We start from the raw sequence: 14,613 nt of genomic DNA, 5'->3' as shown, positions 1-14,613 counted from the left end.
GTTAACCGTGCTGGGACAAGAGCTCAGGCCATCTTCCATACCTGCCCCGGATGGAGATTTCCCTCTGGCTTCTCCATGATACAAAATTGACTACTAGGCAGTTTCCTATTCCAGGCTTTTCTGTCACCTCTAGAACACATCACCCTGCTACCACACACAGGAGGAACTATGGTTCCTAAACTGCCTTGGCTCAGGGCATTTCTACTTGACTGCTCGCATCTGGAGTTTCACCTCCTCGCTCCTTGTTTTCGCATGTTCTTCACGTATTGGAAGACATCTCACCATCTTCCTGGTGATAGCTGCTCCTAGCCCCTACCGTTTTATAATTAGGGGCGTGACTTCCGCTATCAACACAGTGCTTTCTAAGGAGAAAATACCCAATTAACATTTGGCAAATAAATGAGCCAGTAAGCTGGATCTTTCATTTAATAAGATTTATTAAGATTATGCCTACTTCCTTCAGTAAGCCAAGCAAGTCCAGGTATATGTCTTTTAATTTTACAGAACAATAAATTAGTGGTTAAGGGAATCCAAAAATGAGCCACCTTTTACATTCCATTTTTTTCCCATTTTCTTTCACATTTCCAAGGAAATTCCCATTCCAGTGTTGTTATCTTGTCCCAGATCACAATATTTGATATTGTGATATTTGATATTTTATTTTGTAAAATATCAAAAGTCATATTCTTAAATCTGAGAAACATCAACAGATATGTGACAAATTCATTCACACACTTAGATTCTAAAGCTAAAAAACCTTCCAGTAAAAGAAACAGCATTTGAAAAACACCAAAAGGTAAAAAAAGATAAACTTCCAAATCATCTATGTAGAACAGGAACACAAAGTTGTTGCACACTGTGTTCTCCCCAGTTTGACCCTGACCCTCTACTCAGAGCCAGGACTGCCCTCTTCAAATAGAGAGTGAATATTCGGGCTCCCTCTTCAGTTGGGGCGGAAGCTGCTGATCAATGCTGTGCAATGAACATAGCAGCAGTACTTTCCCCAGATCCAATTCTGGCCCAAGCCCTCTCTTTCTCGTATTTTAAAGCCTCCTCATACCAAAATGAGAAGGAAAGGGAGTCAATCCCTTTGATCTTAACCAAAAATTCTAGAACTCTCACCTTGGTGATTTCAACATGGGCCCTGGGACCCCACAGGAATTCACAGCGTGGAGGATTGCTGTCAGGCACCCGCCGGTATTCTAGGTAATTCTCATACACCCAATCTATGGTGATGAGCTTCCCGGGCTCCCCATAAATGAAATGCTCCCTCCCGGGATACACTCCCATAATATTCAGGAAATCCCAGAGGTCTTCCTCAGGGATGCAATTGCCCTCTATGAAGATCACACCCAGGATGATTATCAGGAGACCGTTCTTAGGCATGCCGTGGGTGTCACTAGACACCTCAACACTAGTGAGGTCCAGTGAGTTGACAAAGACATAGGAGGGGACAGAAATGTCCACCTCCCACATATCAATGCCAAAGATCACCTCCATAAACTTAGAAGCTTTCTTAAAGATCACAGGGAAATGTTTCCTGTACCTTTTCATGATAACCATCAGCATTTCTGCCTTTGTGACGAGCTCCTGCAATTGGTACTTAAGAATCATGAAATTCACTAAATCAGCTACCCTCTCATCTAGTGGGTCTGTGGGCGAAGATTCGGTGTCTGTTGAGGTCTGCGGGAAACATATATCTTCTTCTTGGCTACTGGAGCCTCCTTCTGATGTGCTCCGTGATACGGAGAAGAAGCAGGGGCTCTGAGGGTTGTGGGGAGGACTCAATGTTGTGGCGGGCTCCTTCTCAGGCTCCTTCTCCTCCACCTCCTTCTCCTCTTTGGAAACCGGGATCACAGGAGAGGAACGCAGAGAGGAGGAGGTGGAGGGATAGGAGAAATTGAAAGAGCAAGAGGAGGAAGTCTCCTCCTCCTCCTCAGCCTTGAGAACGTGGGCCACCGCCAGGTCCTGTATCTCATTTTGGGCCTGAAAGTCTGGTTCCAACGTGAGCCGCGGACGCTTTGGAGAGTGAAGCATGATGCCTCTAGTTGGCAGCAACAAGTAGAAGTGTGAGCGGGATGGTGGGAGATCGGGTGCCACAGGCCTGGAGACAGAGGAAGAGGATCAACAGTCTCAGTAGAGAAACACATCCTTGGCAGCTCTGACAAAGGCCAACTTACAGGCTCTTTTGGCGGCGGGGGCGGGGGGACGCTCTCGGGCTTCACAGGGCTCCTGTCTTCCTGGACAGTTCGTCCTCTGGAAACCTGTAGGAGGATGTGAGAAAGTTCCTGAGGGTGCAGCCAGCCGGCACAGCTCAAGGCTTCCAGAGCCAACACTGGGCAGGTGGAGTCGAGCACTGGGGGGTCCCTTCTGTTCTGACACGGGCGGGTCCTTGATAGACATTCAGGATGTGTACCTCACCTTGGCTCCTAGCACTGCCTGGGCCTCCTCTGCTCTGCTGAACTGAGGACATGTGTCTCACACCAAGACCTCACCTCATCATACCCGGAGCCCCGAACAGGCTCTGTGAGGTCCCTCCTGCCCTGCAGTGGATGATCCCCTCTGTGCTCACTAAGGTTCTCACCTTTTCCCTAACAAGACCTGCCCAACCTTGGCCCCCTGACCTTGGCCAAACCCTCTCCGACTTCCCTGCCTCTGCCAGCCTCAGGCAAAATTTTCTGCACAGGAACTCACCTTCCGGAGACCAATGAGAAGGAAATGAAAGAGGAACACATTTGACCTTATGAGCCCAAGGCCTCCCTGGGTGACAGCAAAGGCCGGCCAAAGTCTGTGGGAATCCCTCCGTCCTAGGCGAGCGTTACCCTCGTTCCTCAGTTTGATGCCTGATAGGGCCTGTGACTCCTCCCTCTGCTGTCCTGAGTCTGGTCCCTTCAGAACAAGCCTTCACCTCCCTGAGACCACCAAGAGAGTGGCGGCACACCACATCTGTTCACTCTGGCTGGAGCCTCCCAGAGCAGACAGCAGGGGCAGGCAGGGCTGGGTGTGCCTTCAGTCCTCACTCAGGGTCCCTATCTGAAATCCTGGCAGTAACGGGGCCACCTCCCTCTGCTGACCTGATGTGGCTCCTCCTCAGAGCAACGCTCTCACCTCCCTGAGAAGCCCTGCACAAGAATGAAGAGGCAACACCTCTTGCCGCCTTTGCTAGGTCCTTCCAGTGCTGACAGCAAGGGCTGGTCCCCATCTGTTCTGTGGTAAGGCTAACCTCAATCCTTCCTCATGGCATTCATCCCTACTCTTGGCATGGCCCGGACTACCTGCTGCTGACTTAACATCACTCCCTTAGACTATGACCTCGCCTCTCTGGGACACCTCCCTCACCTTGGAGAAAGTGAGGGCGTGCCATATGAAGGCAACCCTGCTTGGGTCATCCTAGGGCTGAGAATAGGAGAAAGCCAGACCGTAGGGGATCTCTTCTTTCTGGGGTGGGAAGTACCTCTGTTCCTCACCAAAGGCCCTTACCTTAACTCCTAGCAGAGCTTGGGACTCCTCCCTCTTCTGATCTGATGTGGCTTCTTCAGTTCCCCTGCCTTCACACTCAGAGTAAGGACCTCAGTTCCAAGTCCCTCAAAACAAAAGTGAAGAGACATCACAGCAAGCCACACCTTCCCAGGTCTTGCTGACATCAGGGGCGAGGCCTCCTCTGCCCCAGATGCAGGGGGTTTCCCTCTGTCTTTCCTCAGGGTGTTCTTTCTTCCTGGTAGGGCCTGGGCTCACTTCCTCTGAAATCACCCTCTCAGACCAAGGCCTCACTTTCCAGAGACCCCCTCCACCCACCCCATGCAGGAAGTGAGGGTATAACACATCTGGGCATTCCTACTCAGATCCTCCCAGAGTGGATAAGTGGTGACAAGGTAGAGTTTCCGTGAGGCTCTTTCTGTCTGGGTTGGGGGGCACTCTTAGTCTTCCTTCAAGATCCTTACCTTACCTTGACTCGTCACAGATCCTGGAACTCTTCCCTCTGCTGATGTCACCAGCTCAGGCCAAGCTCTTCACCTTCCTGGGATACTCCAAACAAAAGTAAAAAGACACCAAATCCAGCCACTCCTGCCCGGGGTCTATTCCAGTGTGGGGAATACACCCAATCCTCCCTCGAGGTATTCATCTGTACTCCCAGCAAGGCCTGTCCTACCCTCCGCTGACCTAAAGTCTCCCGCTCCAACCAAGACCTCACCTCCGTAAGACACTCTATCCCCTTGACTCCTGGTAGGGTCTGTGGCAGAAGTGAGAGTTCCTCCCACCTGGCTACTCCTGCTCAGATCCTCCCAGGGCTGTGATTCTGTGGGTCCTTCTTTTCAAGGAGAGGGGCTTTCAGGCTTCGCACCAAGGATCCTTACATTGACTCCTGACAGGGCCTGGGAATCCTCCTCTTCTGAACTGCTGTGTCACCTCCTGAGACCAAGGTCCTCACCTCTGTAAGACACTCCCCCAGACAACATAAGGAAATGCCACATCTGGCCAACCTTGCCTGTGGACTCCTGGGGTGGACACGAGGGGTGGGACAGGGCTGAGGCCTCCCCTCTCTTGGGGTATTTTCAAGGCAGGCCAAGACCCCAACTATCTGAGGTGGAAGGTCCTCTCCATCCTCCCTCATAGTCTTCTTCTTAATGACTGGCAAGGCCTGGGACTGTACCCTCTAGTAACCTGATGTTACAACCCTCAGAAAAAGCCTCACTTCCCTCAGACTTCCAAAGTGTAAATCAGGAAACGCTGCGTTTGGCAACCCTGCTGTGTGGCCTCCCACGGGTGACAGCAGGGCTAACTTTCTGTGACACCTTTCTGCAGGATGAGAGATACTCTAAATCCTCCCTCCGAGTCCTCACCTTGATACCTGGCAGAGGGCAGTACTCCTCCTGCTGCCCTTGGGCTACACCCATCAGATCAAGGTCTTCGACCTCCCTGAGACCCCGCACCAGAAAATACGGAGGGGAGGCCACATCCAGTAGCCACCGCCCTGGTCCTCCCGTGTTGCCAGCAAGGGCAGAACAGCACTGGGTCCCGTCTGGGACCCCTCTGGGGAAGGGGGTGCCCTGAGTCCTTGACCTGACTCCCGCTGGGCCCTGGGACTCCTCCCTCCGCGAAGTTGCCCTTGCCCCTTCAGGCCTACGCCTTCATTCCCCCGACAACCTCCAAGCAAAACTAAATAGAAGCCACATCCTGCCACCCCTGCCCTGGGTCTCCCAGGGCTCCCAGCAGGAGCCGAATCCCCTCTGCTCTGCAGGGGGGGCATCGCCTCTGCGCTCCCTCAAGCACTCAGAATGCTCCCTCAGACAAGGCCTCACTTCCCTGACACAGGCCCCGCCACGCCCTGGAAGAAGGGAGGGGACACCCCATCTGACCACCGATGCCCGAGTCCTCCCTCCGCGGGGACTGAGTGGGGCCCATCACGAAGCCTGCAAATAGTCACATTGACTCCTGACAGGGTCCGCATCCCCTCCCTCCTGCTGACCTGGGGACGGTCCCTCAGCCCTGGCCACCGTCCCCTAGAGATGCCAGGGACGGCAGTTGGGGGGGGGGGGGGGGGGGGGCCCCCCCCCCGGGCCCCCCGCCCCCCCCCGGGCGGGAGGGGCGGGGGGGGGGGGGGGGGGGGGGGGGAAGGACCGCCACCTGGGCTCCACGGTCCAGCCCGGCTCCTCGGGGCTGACGGGAGGCGCAGGGGGTTCTGGGCCCCCGGCGTCCGCACTGGACGGTCCGATCACTTGCCCCCGGGTCTGCCCCTCGAAGCCCGCCAGGGGCCCGGGCTTCGCCCACCACCGAGCCGCAGCCACCTCGGCACAAAGAGCCGCCCGTCCCTCAGCCGCCCACGTCCGGGGCCCCGCGCGGGGCCTCGCGGGGCGGCGGGCAGGGGCGGCGCACGCCCTCCGTGGCGGGAGCGTCGTCCCCTCGCCGCCTGTCCGGCCGGGGCCGCGTCCCCCCGCCCCGCGAACAGGCCCCCGGCGCGCAGACCCCGCGGGGGGAGGTGCGGGCCCCCCGCCCGCCCCGGGTCCTCACCCGCTGCCCGGCGGCCGGCCCTCTGCTGGCCCCTGAGTCGGGGGGCCCCGCACCCCCAAAATGCACATCACCGCCCGCCGTATTCGCCCATCCCGCTTTGGGGCTTCCCCAGGGCGGCTGGCTCAGAGGGCCGTGGGCCGTGTCCCCCTCCTCCCTCAGGGACCTCACCCTGCAGCCTCGCAGAGCCCAGGCCTCCTCCCCCTGTGCCCTAAGTCCGCAACCCCCGGGCCAAGCCTCGCGTCCCCCAGACGCCCAAGACCAAGGTCGCCAAACGCCACAGCCCACCACACGTGCTCGGGCTTTCCAGACCTAACGGCACCGGCGGGGCCCAGCCTGGCCCCCGTCCCTGCGCGGGGTGGGGGGGTGGGGAAGCCTCCCGCCTCTCCCTCAGGGTCCTCACCTCCGAGCTTGGCGCAGCCCGCGAGTCCTCTCTCTTCTGACCGGAGTGGGCTCCGGTCAGGCCGAGCCTCACGCCCCTCACGCGCCCAAGACGCAAGGCCAGCCGCGCCACGTACGGGGACCCTGCCTGGGGTCTCCCCGGGATGACCGCAGGGGCGGGGCGTGGCTAGACGCTCCGTATGCGCGGGTGGGCGGTGCCCCCGCGCCTCCCGCCTAGCTGCTCTGAGGCCCCGCCCCTCAGGCTCCCCAGATACAAGTCGCGAAGTAGAACATCCGGGGACCTTGCCCCGTCTTTTCAGGGTTGGCAGTAAGAGCCGGATGGGAGTGGGGGCCCCGTGATCTGTGGTGGGGTCTCGCCTCACTCCTCCCGCGGGGTCCGTATCCATCGCTGGCAAGGGCTGGCACTCGTCCCTCCCCGCACCTGAGTCGGGCCCCCCCAGACGAAGCCTCGCGTCCCCCAGACGCCCAAGACCAAGGTCGCCAAACGCCGCTGCCCACCACGCGTGTTCGGGGCTTTCCAGAACTAACGGCACCGGCGGGGCCCAGCCTGGCCCCCCTCCCTTCGCGGGGTGGGGGGTGGGGGGTGGAAGCCTCCCGCCTCTCCCTCAGGGTCCTCACCTCCGAGCTTGGCGCAGCCCGCGAGTCCTCTCTCTTCTGACCGGAGTGGGCTCCGGTCAGGCCGAGCCTCACGCCCCTCACGCGCCCAAGACGGAAGGAAGGCCAGCCGCGCCACGTACGGGAACCCCGCCTGGGGTCTCCCCGGGATGACCGCACAGGTCGTCCGAGACCAGGACCCGATGTCTGGGGTGAAAAACCCCTCAGTCCTAGCTCGAGGTCCTCGCCTTGGCTCTGGGCTCTGGCTGAGCCGCTCTCCTCTCTGGAGCTGAGCTCATTGGCTGCAGCACAAGCCCCTCCCCTTCCGGAGAACATCAAGGTGGACGTGAGGAAGCACGGATGGCCATCTGCTCCAGGGCGACGGAGGGTTGACGCCAGGCGTAGGGTAAGCTCCCTGCCACCACCCTCCCATCTGAGGCTCTAGGCGTACCCTGGGCCATGTCCAAGGTATTTACATTTACTACTGATAGGGCTTGCCTGTCAGCCCTTTTGCGGACCTGATGTGGCCTGCAGTCCAAGGCCATTTGCCTGAAACTCCCTCTCTCGGAAGAGGAAGTCAGGGAGGCAGCGCTTCTGCCTGCCCGACCTGCCTGGGACCTCCCATTCTGATACTGTGGGCGGCTCTCTGTGCGTCGCCCTGGATCTGGGGACGTTGTCTTCGCAGTCCTCCCTCCAGATCCTCGGGATGCCTAGCAGAACCTGGGTCCCCTCCCTTCTCCTGACATGCAGCTGGGCCCCTCACATCGAGGTTCTCACTTTTCCCTGATGCCCTAGTAGGGGCATCAGGGGACACCGCGTTTGGCCACCAAGCTCTAGGGCCTCCCAAGGCTGAAAGCAGGTCAAGGACTAGATTCTGTGGTGCTTCCTCTATTTGGGGCCAAGCTATATAGTCCTCCTTCAGGGTCCTCACCTTGATGTCTGGCGGAGACCAGCTGCTCCCTTCTGAGCACATCCAGTGACCATGCCCTGGAGCGTCCCAGGGCTAACCACAGAGACAGGGCAGGCTTCTTCTGGCCCTCAAATCCTCCTTCAGGACCTCACCTTGTCACCTGGCGAGATCTGGACTCCTCCCTTCGCTGACCTCTGTCTGCCACCCTCACACCAAGGCCTCCACCTTCCCGAGACCCTCAAGCTGGAAATGAGGGGCCTGCTCAGCCTGGGACCCCTGCTCGGAGTCTCCCAGGACTCACATCAGCAGTAAAGCAGGATTCTGTGGGATAACCTCTGTTCTGGAATGGGTGGGCCCCTTAGTTCTCTCTTAAGGGTCCTCACCTTGTGTCCTGGCTTCTCAGTTAAATACCATGAGGGAAATTAGAAATCGTCCCTGCCTGCCAGCGACTCTTTGAGAATGGTTTCAGGTTCCAGGCTATTGCATTGTCCAGTGCAGTGATTTTCTTTTTTTATAACTGTCACTCATAGCGAGAAATATATTATATACATTGTGCATCTATCCAAAGTGTTTATGTAATATTTTTTTCATGAAAAAATACTTATCCTTACTATGGGTGATTCATTGTGATACTATTCCGTTTTTAGTTCATACTTTATATTCTGCTAAACTAATTTTTTTGAAGAGTCCTTACTCATTAGCATGGTTTCAGATGATTATTAGGAGACTGGAGTCATAGTGCCTCAGTGAACCCCATCTTCCCTGCCATTTTGACATTGCCCCCCCCGGGGGGCTACTGGCATTTGTGCCCTGAGGCACGGTCTCAGATTTCTGCAATGAAGCAGGAGCAGAAGTTGAAAAGGTTTGCTCCTCCCTGTCCTGCCATCTGCCTTCTGTTATTACAAGCTACGAAGTCTCCCCAGCTTAGGCCCAGAACTTCCTCACCCCAAACATAAGTACCTATTCAGCACAGTCCTCAGTCTCCCCCAGGGGTTTCTCATGTTTGGTTGTTTCGATTTTATTGTTGATATTTGTTTTTATCCTCCCTTCCGTAGTTTTCTGGGCTTCATTCTGGGAGAAGACAGCAGCCCAAGCTCTGTAGTCATCTTGACATCTACAGGTAAGACGTTAAGTCTGTAAATACAAATTGACATCTTTACTATGATGTGTATTCCACCAATGAATATGCTATACTGCTCTGTTTGTTTGGGACTTATTTTACCAGAATCTATCAGTAAACTTTTATAGTTGTTTCCGTAAAGATCTCATACATTTTTGTGATGATTCGTTTAAGGTAATTTTTGGATCCTGTGGCTGTTGGGATGTCTTCTATCACGTGTTCTAATTAGTTACTGTTTTTGTGTGACAAGCCTCTGGCTGTTTGTTAGAGTGAACTTATACTATCTTTCTGAGGTTTCGTATTCATTTGAATATTCCACATGCTTATTCCTTAGAATTTTCTACATAAGTGATCATATCACCAAATAGTATCTTTCTTTTCAGTATTCATACTCCTTACTTATATATCCACAGCTATGGTTTTGCATTTCAGTGTAGTTTTGAACAGTTGAGGTGATAGCATATACCTCTATCTTTTCTCAGACCTTACTGGAAATGCTTCTAACATTTCACACGAAAGCATGTTTGCTGTAGATTTTAGGAAAGGGAAATTCCCTTGTAATCTTAGCTTGCTAAAAGATTTAAAAAAAAATTCCCATGAACTTGTGCTGAATTTCTAAGTTTTTTATTTCTGTACCCACTGATGTAATAATGTTTTCTTTTCTCCTGTTATGGACTGAATTACGTACCCCAAAATTCGTATGTTGAGTTCCTAAATCCTAGTAACTCAGCATTTGACTGAATTTGGAGATCTTGCCTTTAAAGAGGTAATTAAGGTAAAAACAAGGTCATATGGGTGGGCCCAAATCCAGCATGACTGGTGTCCTCATGAGAAGAAGTTAGGTCATCCTTTAGATGACACATAAAGGAAAGATCATTTGAAGACACAGGGAGAAAACAGCCAACTGCAAGCCAAGAAAAGAGGCCTCAGAAGCAACCAACCCTGCCATCACATTGATCTTGGACTTTTAGGCTCCAGAATTATAAGGAAATGAAGTCCTATTGTTTAAGCCACCCAGCCTGTGGTAATTTGTTATGACAGCCCTAGCAAACGAATATACTCCTTTAATTTGTTAATGTAGGGAATTACAATGGAAAGTATTTTCTCATGTTAAATCATGTTTTCGCTCCTAAGACACAGTTTATTCATTTAATTCACTGCTATGCTGAATATGCTATTAATCTGTTTAAGATATTTACTGCTATGTGAGCGAGCTTAGCTCGCGTGTTATGTTCATGGGGAGCCCTCATCTGGCTTTTGAATCAAGGAGAGCTAGCCTGGGAGAAGTAGTTGAATAATTGCCCATCATTTTGGATGCTTTAGAAGAGATTGCATGAGATAGTGAATTACTTCTCCCTGACCGTTTGCTAGAACTGGCCTTCAAGACTGCCTGACCTGGAGTATGTAAGGGTTGCCTGATCTTTGAATACAGTTTCAGTCTGTAGCACTCGTTAGAATTCTCTGTTTCTTTGTGAACCAATTTGGCCATTGTTTCCCTAAAAAGCAGTCTATTTCACTAAGGTTTCAAATTGAATGGCATATTTATAATAAAACCTTTCTTACAGAAGTCCTAAAACCTACACATCAGTAAAGAGAATAGTATACTGTACCCAATATGCCAGATACTCAACATCGACAGTCACCAATGCATGGCCAATCTGGTTCTAAATTATACCCCCACCTACTCCCACCCCCACCCCCAATCTCTGTTGCTAGAATAATGTGAAGCAAATCCAAGACATCATACCATTCCTTCTCTAAGTATTTCAGGATGCATTTTTAAAAGATAAGGACTCTTTTATAAAATATAAACCCAATACAATACCCCAAAATTAAACAAGTCATTGATATCAAATATCCAGTTATTTCTCACACTTAACTGAAGGCCTTACATACTTTTTTAAAAATCTGTTTCCTTGAATTGGTGCCCCAATAGGATCATTTTTCCCCTAAATCATTTTAGTCTATAGGTCTAAATATCACCTACATATCACCTCTTTTTTGCTGCAATTTTTATCGTTATACAGTAACAATACAGGTCTTCTGTTTTGTCCTGGTTCCCGTAGTCTGGATTTTGCAGACTCTAACACTTCGGTGTCCTTTGAGACTGTGTTCCTCTGCGCCCTGTATTTCTTTACATTGCTAATTAGAAGTAGAAGCTTGAGCAGATGTTTTTTGAATTTTTGTCTTTTGTTTTGCAAGACTACTCCATAGGTGATGCTGTTCACTTCCATTAGGAGGTACATAATACTGTTTGTCCTTGTGCTGATGCTGGGTCATCAATGGTCATTGTGTTTATCCATTAATCCTTGGGGGTTGAAAACTGATCATTCTCTCATTCTTTTCTAGCTTATTAACTGAAATATCTCTATATGTAGAAACTGTCCCTTGTCCACCATTTGGTTATCCTGAGGGAAAGATATTTGCTGTGTTCTTTTATAATATTTAAATCTCCTCTGCATCTATATTTTGTACAATTTAAGTTCTATTGTTTATTTCTGCCTTTCTCTTCAGTAACTGATATTTACAAAACTTGTCTAATTTTATAAGTGTTTCCAAAGAACTGGCTTTGTTTTGGGGCTCTATTTTCTATTCTGTTATTTATGCATTTATCTTCACTATTTCCTACCCTTTATTTCTTTTGCTTTAATGCTATTGATTCCCTAGCTTCTTGAATGGTTTACATGTTTTAAATATTTGTTTTCTAAGACATTTATTTCATGCTATAATATTTCCCTCTGAGGATCACTCGGGCTGCATCACACAGGTAAGTTAAATATATCACCCTATTGCATTATTGGAATTTTTTCAATATATACAAAAAGTAGGCAATGTAAAAACTTTTTTGAGTAGGATTCGAAAAGGATGAGAGACATAGAATGGTATTTAGAGCAGGTTTCAATATCCAAGGGTATTTTGGGTTTTGTTTTCTTTTAGTTATTAATTATAGGAGAAACTGAAACCTATTTAATGGCAGGTAAAAGAATTGACCTTGTCCCAGGAATGTGATGAAGTTTAATACTAGAAAATCTATCATTATAATTGGCCACACATGTAACAGTCAAGAATCATCCAGGAAAACAGAAACCATAGTAGACATTTAACACAGAAATGATTTAATTCAGGGAATTAGTTACATAAGTGATGACGAAGCTAAACAGGGGCAATCCAAGGAATCCAATAACCAGCAACATAAAGAAGTCATTACCACTTCTAGGCTGGAAGAACAATGAAAAGAAGAGACGGTGTTTCTGGAGCCTTGGTGTTGGGTTCAACAGGATCTGGAGCCATGGGGCTCCTGACGGGGCTGGAGCCATGGAAAATATGTAGCCATTAAAGAGGAAACCAGCTGATGCAGAGGAAGGAGGAGAAAACTCTGGCTGCTCCATCCTCCTAGCTTCTAATCTTCTGTTGGTCTGCCTTTTGGCAGAACCCAGATAGCATTTGTTGACCAGCCCAAGGATTCAGCCTGTGTGTACTGTAAGGCAGAGGACAAGTGAGGGATGGATGTAAGGGCAGATAAGTCTAGAACAAGCATGCCGCATTGACAGATTAAATGAGAAAAATCATACCCAAGCCGATACGGAAAAGCATTCAATAACATATCCTGGCCCCATCCCACACCTTCTCAAGTCCAGGCTAGTTTAGGCACCCATCTCTATGCTCCCGTACCCCTTTCGTGCCCCCCTCTCATCCTAGCATTGATTTCCAAGCTGTAATTGATAGTTTACTCATCTATCTCCTCCACTGGACTATAAGCTCTATGAGTGTAAAGACCATGCCACGTCTCCCACTATATCCAGTGTCTGCAATTGCTTGGATCAGAGTATGCACTGTAAAATATTTCTTGTTGAATCATTTGATTTGTTGATGCCTTTTAATTGTTAAATAGAATGTGTAATTATTTTACTTTATAATTTTTCCTAAGTTGAGTATCCCACAAAAGATATGATTGTACAAACGTAAACATAGAAATTGATTATGGTAACTGCTTCCATCTAGTCAGATTACACTCTTACTTCAAGTAATTCGCATCAACTATTATCTAACCTAGGAATTGCATCGTTCTTAATGTTTACCTGTCAATGTTTTAGAGACATAATCTTAGATACCTACGAAGACTGGGAAGTTAAGGAATCATGGAATGTATATGTTGATAGCCTCAAGGAAAAGGTCTTGAAAAGTTAGTTCTTTTTCCCCACAAATTACTTTAGTAATGGAATTTTCTCAAAAACAGTGAGTAGAAAATAGAACTATTAATCTCAGAGATTGACAGAATATATTTCACCCAGAATTTAATAGAAAAATAGACAAGGCCACCTAGTCTGGGTGTCCTAAATGACCTTAGTATTACATGGATATCTGGCTGGAAAGAAATTCTCTCCATAATACATCATTCCCAACCTTTAGATCTTATAATCATTGATTCACAGCATAGGAAAGGGACCTTGAAGGGGGCATCTAGTCTAGTCACCCATTAAAGTTTTTAGACACACTGGTTGTTAGAAAGTTCTTTATATAATGTCAGTAACTGGTCCCTGTGTAACCATTTATTCATGAGTTCTATTTCTGCTTTGTGAAATCACAATGAGGCTGCCCAAGCAACCACATGACAAACCTTCAGATGTTTGCAAATAGTCAACATGTTCTCCTCCAGTCTTTCTTATCCAAAGTAGACATTTATTTTTTTCAGGAGATTCCCATATATCATGGTGTCTAGACCTTTACCGTCCATTACATTAGCCACTAGCCACCTGTAGCTATTGAAATTGAAATTTAAAATATTTACTTCATCCGTCACATTAGCCACATTTCAAGTGCTCGATAGCCACACTTGGCTAGTAGCTACTGTACTGGAAAGCACTGATAAAGAGAACATTTCCATCATCATCATCTTTGCAAAAAGTACTGTTCTTCAGCACTGGTCTAGGCCTTTCGTTATCTTAGTATCTTCCCTCTGGAAACACTTACACTTTGTGGATTTTCGCCCTAGATCACTGTATTCCTCACTGTTCAGCCAGAGAAACCGAAACATTAAGATCCAAGTCCTCATAAGGAAATATTCTTTTCTGTGAAATATGTTCTATAAATTTGATTTCTATTTCCAAGCCTGTGGATATTTGCTTTGCAGTGTTGCAGTTTTCAAAACCAGAAATTCTAAACTCCTTGAAGAATTCTAATAAGTTCCTGAAATGGTTATTACAATACATATCTAACTGCTTTTATTCTATGATAATTTATTCACATGTGCTGCTTAAGCACAGGCAACCCCCGTCCTGGCATTCAGGCCAGAGAGTTAATATCTGTGCACATGCTACAGTGACAGGTTATGAGGACAGATAGGCAAATTGAGCTCCCACCTCTGGTCCCCACACTTCACCCCTGTAGAATACCTCTCTCCCTGATTCACATCTGCTGCCATCACCGTTACTGCTTGTGCTGCCGCCGCCACCATCACTGCCCCCAGTAGGAGCTCAGGTTCCAGCTGTCACCCTGCTGAGGATCCATGACACCCTGGACTGCACTAGGCGGCCATGCCAACTGCTTGGCATGCACGCTGCCTACCACCCACTGAGCCTGT

General features: G+C 49.6%; 1 protein-coding gene across 5 annotated transcripts; it reads right to left on the bottom strand.

Moving 5' to 3' along the window:
• Window positions 1-417: 417 nt before the first annotated feature.
• LOC125932023 (melanoma-associated antigen 10-like) lies at window positions 418-7,260 on the bottom strand. 5 transcript variants are annotated; one of them, XM_049644387.1, is made up of 6 exons: window positions 7,027-7,260; window positions 4,356-4,431; window positions 3,947-4,018; window positions 3,481-3,584; window positions 2,181-2,264; window positions 418-2,104 (listed from the first exon to the last, which is right to left on the bottom strand). In XM_049644387.1, the coding sequence occupies exon 6, from the start codon at window positions 2,035-2,037 to the stop codon at window positions 967-969; it is 1,071 nt and encodes a 356-aa protein (XP_049500344.1). In that variant the 5' UTR covers window positions 2,038-2,104; window positions 2,181-2,264; window positions 3,481-3,584; window positions 3,947-4,018; window positions 4,356-4,431; window positions 7,027-7,260; the 3' UTR covers window positions 418-966. The 5 variants fall into 5 exon arrangements, with proteins under 5 accessions (XP_049500344.1, XP_049500345.1, XP_049500343.1 ...); XM_049644388.1 differs by lacking the exon at window positions 7,027-7,260 and adding an exon at window positions 6,410-6,552 and having other exon boundaries at window positions 3,942-4,018; XM_049644386.1 differs by lacking the exon at window positions 7,027-7,260 and adding an exon at window positions 6,410-6,552.
• Window positions 7,261-14,613: the final 7,353 nt, after the last annotated feature.

The sequence above is a fragment of the Panthera uncia genome, chromosome X (assembly GCF_023721935.1).
Source record: "Panthera uncia isolate 11264 chromosome X, Puncia_PCG_1.0, whole genome shotgun sequence".
NCBI lineage: Eukaryota > Metazoa > Chordata > Mammalia > Carnivora > Felidae > Panthera > Panthera uncia.
Note: the sequence above shows the minus strand (reverse complement) of the source record. Positions and strands in the feature narration are given on the sequence as shown.

What these genes read in the sequence shown, in the direction of transcription:
- LOC125932023 (XM_049644387.1), bottom strand. Translation starts at nt 2,037, where the DNA reads ATGCTTCACTCTCCAAAGCGTCCGCGGCTCACGTTGGAACCAGACTTT.